The sequence below is a fragment of the Stomoxys calcitrans genome, chromosome 1 (assembly GCF_963082655.1).
Source record: "Stomoxys calcitrans chromosome 1, idStoCalc2.1, whole genome shotgun sequence".
In the NCBI taxonomy this organism is placed as follows: domain Eukaryota; kingdom Metazoa; phylum Arthropoda; class Insecta; order Diptera; family Muscidae; genus Stomoxys; species Stomoxys calcitrans.
Window position 1 is genome coordinate 196,976,712 of NC_081552.1, and position 12,313 is coordinate 196,989,024.

At 41.4% G+C, this 12,313-nt stretch overlaps 1 protein-coding gene across 2 annotated transcripts in view; it reads left to right on the plus strand.

Moving 5' to 3' along the window:
• The window catches only part of LOC106085782 (proton-coupled amino acid transporter-like protein CG1139), a 53,084-nt gene extending 42,609 nt beyond the window's left edge, over positions 1-10,475 (plus strand). For both annotated transcript variants that reach the window (XM_013250195.2, XM_013250196.2), the window contains exons 8-9: positions 3,209-3,384; positions 10,205-10,475. In XM_013250195.2, coding sequence (XP_013105649.1) covers positions 3,209-3,384; positions 10,205-10,449 — 421 coding nt within the window. In that variant the 3' untranslated portion in view covers positions 10,450-10,475. The remainder of the gene's footprint in view (positions 1-3,208; positions 3,385-10,204) is intronic.
• The last annotated feature ends 1,838 nt before the right edge of the window (positions 10,476-12,313 follow it).

Genomic DNA, 12,313 nt, shown 5'->3' on the forward strand with positions numbered 1-12,313 from the left:
AACCTCTTCCCTTCCTTCCAGGTTTCCTATCGTCGCCTCGATCATACCGCGATGGTATTAGCTGCTCCCATCCTCAATCCATTCTCCCATCGCCTTAAGTCTCATAGCCGCAGTGGGTCGAATATCTAGAATAGTCTGCAGTGGCCTAGTGGGCGTGGTCCTCATCGCTCCCCCAAAGCCAAGACAACATGTTCTCTGAATCTGTTCTATGGTCCTTATATTGCACTTTTTCTTCATAGCAGTCCACCAAACCACTGAGGCGTATGTAAGTATTGATCTAATAACGCTCCTGTAGAGCCAGTGGACTATCCTCGGATTCAGGCCCCATTTCGAGCCTACGGCCCATCTACATAGTGCCCAACATCTGTGAGCCTTCTCACTACTCTCTTGAATGTGACACTTCCAATTCAGTTTCCTGTCCAAGACCACTCCTATTTGATCTTGTCAGATATCGAAATCGTCTTGTTGAGGAAATGTGGGGCGTTAAATTGGCCCACCTTCGTCTTCCTCGTGAACAGGCATATTTCAGTCTTCGCTGGGTTAACATTGAGACCTCTGGGTCTAGTCCAGTCATATGCAATATGCAAGACTCTTTCGGCCCTTTTGCATAGCGTGTTCGGATCCTTACTCCTTAGAGGTATTATAACATAGTCTGCGTAGCAGACGGGTTCAAATCCCTCCTCAGTCAGCATCCGCAATAGGTCATTTATGGTGATCACCAATAGGAGTGGCGATAAAATACACCCCTGTGACTTGTCCTGTGCCACTTTCTCCCTTATATTTATGGCATGCGACACACAATTTATGCCTTAGCATATGGTTTATCCAGTCTCTAAGGACCGGATCCACCCGGTACTGGTCTAAGGATTGGATCAGTGTGTCGGTACGCACATTGTTAAAAGCCCCCACGAAGTCAATGCATACCGTCAGGGTGTACGTTTTGGCATCGAAGGATTCTCCTCGATGTCAATTCATGCCGCCAGGGTGTACGTTTTTGCATCGAAGGATTCTTCTATTTTATGCACAACCTCGTGCAGGGCAGTCTCCACCGACCTTTCCTTGATATAGGCATGCTGTTCGTATTTGAGCAATAGGCTGCATGTCCTACTCTTTATCATGGTGTTCACAATACGTTCCATGGGTTTGAGTAGAAAGGATGTAAGGCTTATGGGTCTGTAGGCTTTTGGTGTCGCATAACTTGTCTTGCCGGGCTTGGGTATAAACACCACCCTTGCCTCCTGCCAGGCTTTCGGAGTATATGCAAGTCATAGGCATGCCAGATAAGGCTCCAGATAGTCTGCCTTTTGCTGTAGTAACGCCGGAAATATTCCATCAGGTCCGGGTGGCTTAAATGGTTTGAAGCCCCTCAAGGATTCCTTCACCATAAATTCCGTAATTATAAACCTTCGATCAACGACATTATTCCAAGATTTCGGTGTCTGGTGAAGTCGTAACTCAAGTCTTTGGTCCACATTTCAGCCAAATCGGATGAAAATTGAGGCTTTAAAGGGCTGAAGAAGTCAAATCCGGGAATCGGTTTATATGGGGGCTATATCTATAGATCGATTCGGGTCATACTTGCCATGGATGTTGGAAATCCTAACTCAAGTCTTTGTTCCGAATTTCAGCCAAACCAGATGACAATAAAGGCTTCTGAGGGATCAAGAAGTCAAATCCGTGGATCGGTTTATATGGGGGCTATATCTGGTTATAGACCGGTTCGGATCATACTTGGCATGGATGTTGAAAGTCATAACACAAGACTTTGTTCAAAATTTTAACTAAATCGGACAAAAATTGTGGCTTCTAAGGGCTCAAGAAGTCAAATCGGGAGATCGATTTATATGGGGGCTGTATCAGGTTATTGACCGATTTGGACCGATTTGGACCGATTTGGACCATACTTGACCCAGTTGTTGAAGTTTATAACAGAATACTATCTGCGCAAAATTTTAGCCAAATCGAACAAAAATTGCGGCTTTCAGGACCTCAAGTTGTCAAATCCGGGGATCGGTTTATATGGGAGCTATATCTGGTTTTAGACCGCTTTGGACCATACTTGGCATGGATGTTGAAAGTCATAATACAAGACTTTGTTCAAAATTTTAGCTAAATAGGACAAAAATTGTGGCTTTCAGGGGCTCAAGAAGTCAAATCGGGAGACCGGTTTATATGGGAGCTATATCAGATAATAGACCGCTTTGGACCGTACTTGGCACAGTTGTTGGAAGTCATAACAGAGCACTATCTGGATAAAAACTGCGGCTTCCAGGGCCTCAAGTAGTCAAACCGGGAGATCGTTTTTATGAGAGCTGAATCTGAAATCTGAACCGATATAGCCTATTTTGCAATCCCTATCAACGGTAACGAGCGGAGTCTCAGTGGGAGGTCGGGTGGCACTGGCCCTTATACAAATACTGGGTGCCTTGGATGCTCCATATTACAAGGTGAGTTATTGGCGCCTTTAAATAAACAATGACCACTCTGTTCCCGCGGCTATCGGTCCTTTGGACCGGAACGAGCTTGCTCAGCTACAGGAGTTTGACGAGGATCACCACCTCCAGATGAAAATGTGGTAACAACAACCTACATCAAGCGGCTAGCTTTACGCGTTCGAACGCAATCTTGATTTCGACAGACGGACTCGGCTACATCGGCCCAGAAAGTCGAGACGATCAAGACTTTTAGTCTTTTATGGGGTCTTAGATGAATATTTCGAGGTGTTATAAACGGAATGACTAGTTTAGTATATCCCCATTTTATGATGGTGGGTATAAAAATGTTTTTTGCAGTTAAGGAAAACGTATACCCTTCGTTTTTCCCATTTTGTATTGGGATCAAAAGGTAAAATAGGACGTTCGGTTAACGATAAGCAGTGCCGACACGATGTGCAAAGTTGAAATTTGGGGATTTTTGGTCCTAGCATGAAATACGTAAGCAAAGTAATAAAAATTTATATGGAATGTATGCTTCAAACATCAACTGTGGTCAACTGAGCCATGACTGATTGCAATAAAATGTAAGGTTTGACTCAGACTACCTCTACCTGATTCGGCTTAACTATGTCCATCTATTCGTGTATCCTTTCAGTACTGTTTGAGGAGATCACATTTGTACATAATATACTCTTACACACTTCTATATAAATTTAAAATATTTTTGTCCTTAAATTTGTACAATAATTTTTCGTTTTCAATTTTTTTTTTAGTTTGGCTCAAGTCACAAAAATTCTTTTTGCCGTTACCACTTGGATATCCTATGCACTGCAGGGTTATGTTACAGCCGATATCATTTGGAATAAATATCTCTCGAAACGCGTAAGCGATACATCGAAACATACGCTTTATGAATTGCTCATACGAGCCCTCATTGTAGTGTTAACATGTAAGTAAACACCATATTAAAGCGAAAAATCAAGTCGATAGGTAAAAAGCAAAATATACTAAATAACAAAAAATTGAAAATTAAATGCACTTTGATAAAATTCATTAGTAACTATTAATAGACCTTATTGGTGTTTTGATTGATTGTCTATTTGGCTATTCCCAATGTATGATAATTCAATTGGAACTTAGGCTAGATGGTAATTGAACTATACACCTGCCAAACAAAAGTAGAAGTGTAAATGCTGGTAATGCATATGGAAATAATGAAATATAACGCAAGTCAACCACAGTTTGTGCTCAGGAAATAGTGATAAACAAGTAAAAACGTATTAAGTTCGACCGTGCCGAACTTTGGATACCCACCACTATGGATTCCACCTAAAGTTTACCCTTATTAACCGAGTTTGATCTGAAGAAGTCATATGGTCTCAAGAAGTCATACGGGGATATCGGTACTTTGGGGGGGCTATATAACCATATTGACCGATTTGGATAAAACTTGGCACTGATGTTGTAAGTCGTAAGATAGGGTTTTGGGACAAATTTCGGCCAAATCGGGTGAAAATTAAGGCTTCTATGGGCTGAAGAAGTCAAATCCGGAAATCGGTTTATATGGGGGCGATATCTGTGTATATACTATCATACATGGCATGGATGTTGGAAGTCATAACATAAGTCCTTGTTCCAAATTTCAGTCAAATCAGGTGAAAATTAAGGCTTATAAGTCAAATCCGGGGATCGGTTTATATGGGGGCTATATTTGTTTATAGACCTATTCGGATCATACTTGGCACGGATGTTGGTAGTCTCAACTCAAGTTTTTGTTCCAAAATTCAGCCAATTCGGAATGAAAATTTAGTCTTCTAAGGGCTGAAAATGTCAAATCCGAGGATTAGTTTAAATAGGGGCTTTATCTGTTTATAGACCGATTCGGACCATCCTAGACATGAGTGCTGGAAGTCATAGCAGAAGTCTTTGCTCCAAATTTCAGCCAAATCGTATGAAAATTGAGGCTTCTAGGGGTTCAAGAAGCCAAATCCGGGGATCGATTTATATGGGGGCTATATCAGGTTATAGTCCTATGCAGATTATACTTGGCATGGATGTTTGAAGTCGTAACTCAAGTCTTTGATCCAAATCGGATGAAAATTGAGGCTTCTATGGGCTAAAGAAGCGAAATCCGGTGATGGGTTTATATGGGGGCTATATCTGTTTATAGACCTATTCGAATCATACTTGGCACGTATGTTTGATGTCGTAGCTCAAGTCTTTGATCCAAATTTCAGCCAAATCTGATGAAAATGAAGGCTTCTAAGGGCTGAAGAAGTCAAATCCGGGGATCGGTTTATATGGGGGCTATATTTGTTTATAGACCTATTCGGATCATACTTGGCACAGATGTTGGGTGTCTTAATTCAAGTTTTTATTCCAAAATTCAGCCAATTCGGAATGAAAATTTAGTCTTCTAAGGGCTGAATATGTGAAATCCGGGGATCAGTTTAAATAGGGGCTATATCTGTTTATAGCCCGATTCGGATCATACTTGACATGGATGTTGGAAGCTTTAACTCAAGTCATTGTTCCAAGTTTTAGTCAAATCGGGTGAAAATTGAAGCTTCTAGGGGCTCAAGAATTCAAATCCATGGATCGTTTATATGAGGGCTATACCCAAATCTGAACCGATATGGGCCATTTGCAATCCCCAACGACCTACATCATTTTGTTTTCGACCGCTATCGTAATTTCGATAGACGAACGGACGGGCGGATATGGATGTATCGACTCAGAATGTCGAGACGTTCCAGAATATATATACTTTATGGGGCCGCAGATCACTATCCCAAGGTGTTACAAACGGAATGACTAGATTAGTATACCTCCCATCGTATGGTGGTGAGTATAACAAGTAAAAATGTATCAGGTTTGACCGTGCCGAACTTTGGATACCCCCCACCATGAATATATCATTATCAATGTATTTCATTATAACTCGACTACTTTTTGATGAACAATTAGGTCTAGGTTGTTTGTTTTTATACCCTCCACCATAGGTTGGGGGTATACTTATTTCGTCATTCTGTTTGTTACTCCTCGAAATACTTATTATTGGTATAGGTCGGTTGGGATTGTAAATGGCTATATCGGTCCACGTTTTGAAATAGCTGCCATATAAACCGATCTGGGATCTTGACTTCTTGAGCAGCTAGAGATTACAATTCTTAACCAATTTGGCTGAAATTTGAATGAGGTGTTTTGGTATGACTTCCAAGAACTGTGCTTAGTATGTTTGAAATCGGTCCATTACCTCATATAGCTGCCATATAAACCGATCTGGGGTCTTGACTTCTTGAGCCACTAGAGGACGCAATTATTATCCGATTTGGCTGAAATTTCGAATGAGGTGTTTTGTTATGACTTCCAACAACTGTGCTAAGAATAGTTCAAATCGGTCCATTATCTGATATAGCTGCCATATAGACCGATCTGGGGTCTTGACTTCTTGAGCCACTAGAGGACGCAATTATTATCCGATTTGGCTGAAATTTCGAATGAGGTGTTTTGTTATGACTTTCAACAACTGTGCTAAGAATAATTCAAATCGGTCCATAACCTGATATAGCTGCCATATAAACCGATATGTGATCTTGACTTCTTGAGCCTCTAAAGGGCGCAAGTATTATCCGATTTGGCTGAAATTTTGTACAACGGATTCTCTCATGACCTTTAACATACGTGTTGAATGTGGCATGAATCGGTCTATAGCCTAATATAGCTCCCCTACAAACTGATCTCCCTATTTTACTTCTTCAGCCCTAAAGTGCGCAATTCTGACAAGATTTGACTCAAATTATACACAATGACTTATACATACACTTCCTATCAGTCTAGGTCAGTTGGGATAGTAAATGGGCCATATCGATCCATGTTTTGATATCGTTAGGTTAGGTTTAAGAGGGAGTCTGCCTTCAGACACACTTAGACGTTTTCGTCCATTGTGATACCACAGAAACAGAAGAAGAAAGATGTCTTCTAGTTCCTACCGTTGAACCATCCAGATCGCTTTAAAAAGCCCAACAACTTGCGAATGTTCACATCTGGCAAATCAGGCAGGTACTCAAAGAAATGAGAACCTAAAGTGGAACTCCTTCTGACTGTGTGTGCAGGACACACTCACAGAAGGTGTTCTATTGTCTCTTCTTCTTCGATGTTCTCATAGCTTCTACAAAAGTCGTTGCTGGCAATCTTCAGTCTGTCAGCATTCTTTCCGATTAGACAGTGACCTGTCATGACGGACACAATGACTGAGTCGTCTGTTCTAGACAATGACAGCAAACCGGTAAACCTCTTCAAGTCTAGATTAGGTTACATAGTCTTGGAATGCCCACAGCCCCCTCTTTGTGACCATCTGTCACTAGTTGTCCTTCGGGCCTGGTCCTAAAAACTTAGCTTACATGTCGCTAAAGGTATACCCACAGATTCAAGTTTCCTTGAAATGTGTAAGGTAGTTCCTAGTCTCCTCGGATATCTCTGTGGCCCGGCACCCAGAACAGGTGAATTTTGAACTGTCTGCGACAGTTGAGTGCAGTTTTTGTGTTCAGAAATTCGTTCTCCAGGAATTTAATGGATGCCTGGCTGTCTGAGAAGATATTTATGCCAATCATCGTTATGACATTATGTATTAGCCATTCCACCACTTTTTTAATAGCAAGGATCTCCGACACACTGCAGTGGTCGAGTAAACTTTTCGATATGACCAGTTCTAGATCTTTAGAGTACACCCCAAAGCCCACCTGGCTGTTTAGTTTGCAACCATCCGTATTGAAGTCTATGTAACTTCTATTACCAGGGATATCGTAGTTGCAGTCGGTTCTATCAGAAATAGTGTCAGGCAGGGTGTAATCCACACTGCCTGGAACATCGGACATTGTATCAAAGAGAACACAGTGTCCGTAGTCGCCACTTGACTAAAGAGAAAGCTCGTTTAGCCTCACGGCAGTGGTCGCAGCAATTTGTCTAAGTACACTGTCCAGAGGCATTAGATGCAGCATTAAATTCATTGCATCAGTTGGTGTCGTCCTCAGTGCGGCTGTGATGCACAAACAAGCCATCCATTGGATCCGGTTGAGTATTAAACAATAGGTGGACTTTTGAAGTGCCGTCCACCAGACCACAACACCATATAGCATTATAGGTCTGACCATTGCAGTATATACCCAGTGCATGACGCGCCATCTAAACCTTTAACTTTTGCCAATGGCTCTCTTGCAGGGGTATAGAGCAAGAGTTGCCTTTCTTGCCCTTTTCAAAATGTTGGATTTGAAGTTCAATTTCCTGTCCAGCAAAACACACTGGTATTTTGCGCTTTGTCTAAATGTAACATTCTCTCCTCCCAAGGAGACAGGTTCCACTGTAGGCAACTTGCATCTCCTGCTGAAAAGAACTATTTCTGTCTTGCACGGATGTATACCTAGACCACCTACCGTAGCCCACTTTGCTGTTGCACTTAGACTTCCTGAAACTTTCCCCTAACCGGAATTCCACCGTCTTTAGTATACGCTACCACTTTTACGCTTTTTTCTTCCAGAGACAATAAAAGATTGTTAATTGCTTTATTTCAAAGTAGAGAAACACCTCCTTGAGGTGTTCCTCTGCTTACCTATCTTTTTAGATCCACAGATCCCAAGCCTGCCGTAATGCACCATTTAGTAAATAAGTTATTAATGAACTTTCTTAAGGTAGAGTCAGTTTTTCAATAATTTAAAGCATCTTCAATGTGAAGAAATGCTACCTTTGTATATTCCTTGACAGCGAGAGAACGCTCTATGTAGTCGACTATGTCGTGAAGGGCTGTTCCAGTGGACTTGCCTTTACTATATGCATTCTGCTACCTGGGCAGGGTACCTCCTTGGATCTTTGCCCTAAGATATGTTTCTTTGTGTCCCTCCATCCCACAGGTATATATGCCTTGCTGATACAAGCAGAGCATATCTCCCAAAGCCGGGAACCAGTCTATCAGACACAGCTTGTAATTCAACCAGTGATATAGCATCAGGGCCTGGCGACTTAAAGGAGCCGAAACTTCTTATCGCCCAAAGGATTGACGGCTCAGACACAATTTGATACAAGCAAAGTATATCCCCTTAAGTCAAGGAACCCGTCTATCAGACACAGCTTGTAATTCAACCAGTGATACATTATCAGAGTCGAAACTTTTATTGTGTTGGTTGGTCTGGAGGGAAACATAGGCTATATAATTTTTTTGATATCGGGAGGGGGGCGGACCCGCCCCCTTACCCCAAAAGTACTACCGAAAAATAAAAGTGGACCAATCGGGACAATATGGGATTGAAATGAAAAGTATTCAAGAGTAGAATACGAATTTCATAATAAAAGTTGGGTCCAAGTACCTGGGGAGCCACCCAGCACCAAAACCCCTTAAAATAGGTTTATTTGTCGATCATGACAATATGGGACTCAAATGAAAGGTATTCGAGAGAAGATTACGAATATGGTCAGGAAGCAGGAATAGCCTTTATAATTTATAGATAACGGAAGGGGCGGACCCTCCACCGTTACCTTAAAACCACCACCCAAATTCAAAAGTTGACCGATAAGGACAATATGGGTATCAAATGAAAAGTATGCGAGAGTAGATAACGGCATACAAATTCATGTCGAAGTATAGGGGGACCCCACACCCCACCCCACAAAAACGCCCAAAATTGGCACATTAGACAATCACGGATTTATGGGACTCGGCTTGTTACTTCCGTATAGACTGAAAAGCGGTAGAACCGATTTTCTAGAAATTTTCGCAAATTGTGTAGGTTGGTCTGAAAGGAAATATAGACTAAATAATTTTTCGATATCGGAAGGGGGACGGACCCTCCCCCTGATGCCAAAAACACAACCCAAAATCAAAAGTGAACCGATCGGGACAATATAGGTATCAAATGAAAGGTATTGGAGAGTAGAATACGAATATGGTATTAAAATTTGAGTCTAAGTACCCATCGGGCCACCTCAACGCCAAAACTCCCCCAAACAGACATATTGGACGTTCATTTCAATATGGGGCTCAAGTGAAAGGTATTCGGGAGTAGATTTCGAATCTGGCATGCAAAATCAGATCAAAGTATGGGGGGTCACGCCACCCCACAAAAACGCCATTAGACCCTTATGACTGTGTGATACTTGGCTGAGCCGATTTTTTTAAAATCTTCATAGATTTTGTACGTTTGTCTGGAAGGAAACAGAGGCTATATAATTTTTAGTTATGGGGTAGAGGCGGACCCTCCCCCTTATCCCAAAAACGCCACCCATATCCGAAAGTGGTCCGATGGGCACAACAAGGGTATCAAATGAAAGGTATTGGAGACCAGAATACGAAAATGGTATTAAAATTTGGATGGAAGTACCCAGCGCCCCCCAGATTTGGAGATAGTTCCCATATGTATGTATCATCCGAATTTCACTTCAAGATCGTATGACTGTGTAGGTGTATGGAATATGGTCAATGGCGGCTTAGATTTAAATAAAGATCCCATATACGTATGTAAAACGTTTACCAAAGGATTTTTAAATTTGGCAAATTATCAAGCTGGTGTTAATCTAATCTGCTGAAAATCTTATCATTTGATGAGTCATTTCATTGGTATTACATTATTCTTTCAAGAAAATATATGCCTGTTGCAGGGTATCATTTGCAGAAACCAACCTACAAATAAATTGAGAAAATTCCATGCAGTTGTATTCTTTTTTTTGTGCTGTTTGTTTCCGTTGATAATTTTTTTGTGTTTTCCCTTTTCTCATTGCAGTTGGCTGTGCCGTGGCAATTCCAGATTTATCACTTTTCCTTTCGCTGGTCGGCTCGTTCTGTTTGTCGATATTGGGTTTAATATTCCCAGCCTTGCTGCAAATTTGCGTGCAATACCGCACCGGCTATGGACCATGGAAGATAACATTAATGAAAAATTTATTTTTGGTGGCATTTGGTGTGCTGGGCGGTGTGGTGGGAACGTATGTTAGCATTACGGAAATTGTTGACGCATATAAAAAATAAAACCAGAATAAAAGCCAACAAAGCAATTCGAACAAATCTTTTAATTTTTTTCACATTTACAGTTGTTATGGCACATTTACAGTAGTTCTCCGTGGAAGGGAGGGGGCAGGTTGGCTTTGCTAGTTTCGCTCTCAGCCCTGACCCATATTTAAGCTCACTCATACTTAATATCTCAATTATCTACTCGATTGCCCTTGATACATTGCACATTATACAAGTTGCAGTTGCAGTGGCAGTGGCAGTAGCAGGGGCCCCACATTCTCTCTTTTGGTTATTGTTCCAGCATTGGTCGACAATATGGCAGTTAAGGATTTTTATTAACATTAAGGTCGCTGTCAGTGAATGCGATTGGTGATGGTGTGTGTGTGTGTGTGACACGGTGTAAGGCCATTAGCAGACTAGCATAACTCAGATTAAGTCGAATGCATTTTAATACCCTCCAACATAGGATGGGGGTATACTCACTTCGTTATTTCGTTGGTAACTCATCGAAATGTTAAACTGTTCTTGATCGTCTAGACTTGCTAAGTCAATTAAGCCATTTCCGTCCCTCTATACGTCCTTCGCTAGGACGTATTGGGGGAGTAAAGCTAGACACTCGCAATTTTGCACAAATATTTCCCATTAGTGGGGTTCGGTTGGTATTGTTAATGGGTCAAATCGCTCCATGGTTTGGTAGAGCTGCCATTTCACAGCCAAATCGGATGTTAACTGCGCCCTCTAGAGGCTCAAAATTTCAACTCAGCAGATCACGGTTTATATGGCAGCTATATCATGTTATGAACCTATTTAGACCATACCTGGCACAGTTGTTAGAAGTCAAAAAAAACCCCGTGATGAAAATTTTTTTTTTAGCTGAATCGGAGAGAAATTTGGCCCTTTAGATTTTCAAGAAGTGAAAACCCAGTGTCGGTTTATATGGCAGCTTTAACCATACTTGCAACAGTTGTTGGAAAACATCTCAAGCAAAAAGAAAACATCTCAAGCTAAATTTCACCTAAATCGGATAGAAATTACGCCCTATGGGTTCTCAAGAAGTGAAGACCGATGATCGGTTTATATGCCAGCAGAACCGATTTGGAACACACTTAGCACAGTTCTGGGAAGTCGTAGCAAAACACCTTGTACAAAATTAAAGCCAAATCAGATAAGAATTTGGCTTCTAGATGTTCAAGAAGTCAAGATACGAAATTGGTTTATAGGGCAGCTATATCAAAACATGCACCGATATGACATGTACACGTATTGTACACGTATTAGGACAAAAAAAACATCATAAAGCAAGTAAGAGCGTGCTAAGTTCGGCCGGGCCGAATCTTATGTACCCTCCACCATGGATCGCATTTGTCGAGTTCTTTGCACGGTATCTCTTTTAAGGCTAACAAAGAATAATTGATAAGAGCTCTATTGCTATTGGAGTTATATCAAGTCATAGTCCGATTAGGACCATACATGAACTGAATGCTGAACATTGTAAAAGTCATTGTGTAAAACTTTAGTCCATTCGGATAAGAATTGCGTCTTGTAGAGGGGGCTCAAGAAGCAAAATCGGAAGATCGGTTTATATGGGAGCTGCATCAAGCTATAGATCGATTCATACCATATTGGACACGTATGTTGAAGGTCATGAGAGAAGCCGTTGTAGACATTTCTGCCAAATTGGATATGAATTGTGCCGTCTAGAGGCTCCAGAAGTCAAGATCCCAGATCGGTTTATATGGCAGCTATATCAAAACATGGACCCATATAGCCCATTTACAATCCCAACCGACCTACATTTATAACAAGTAGTTGTGCAACATTTCAAGCGGCTAGCTGTATTCCTTCCAAAGTTAGCGAGCTTTCGACAGACAGACGGACGGAT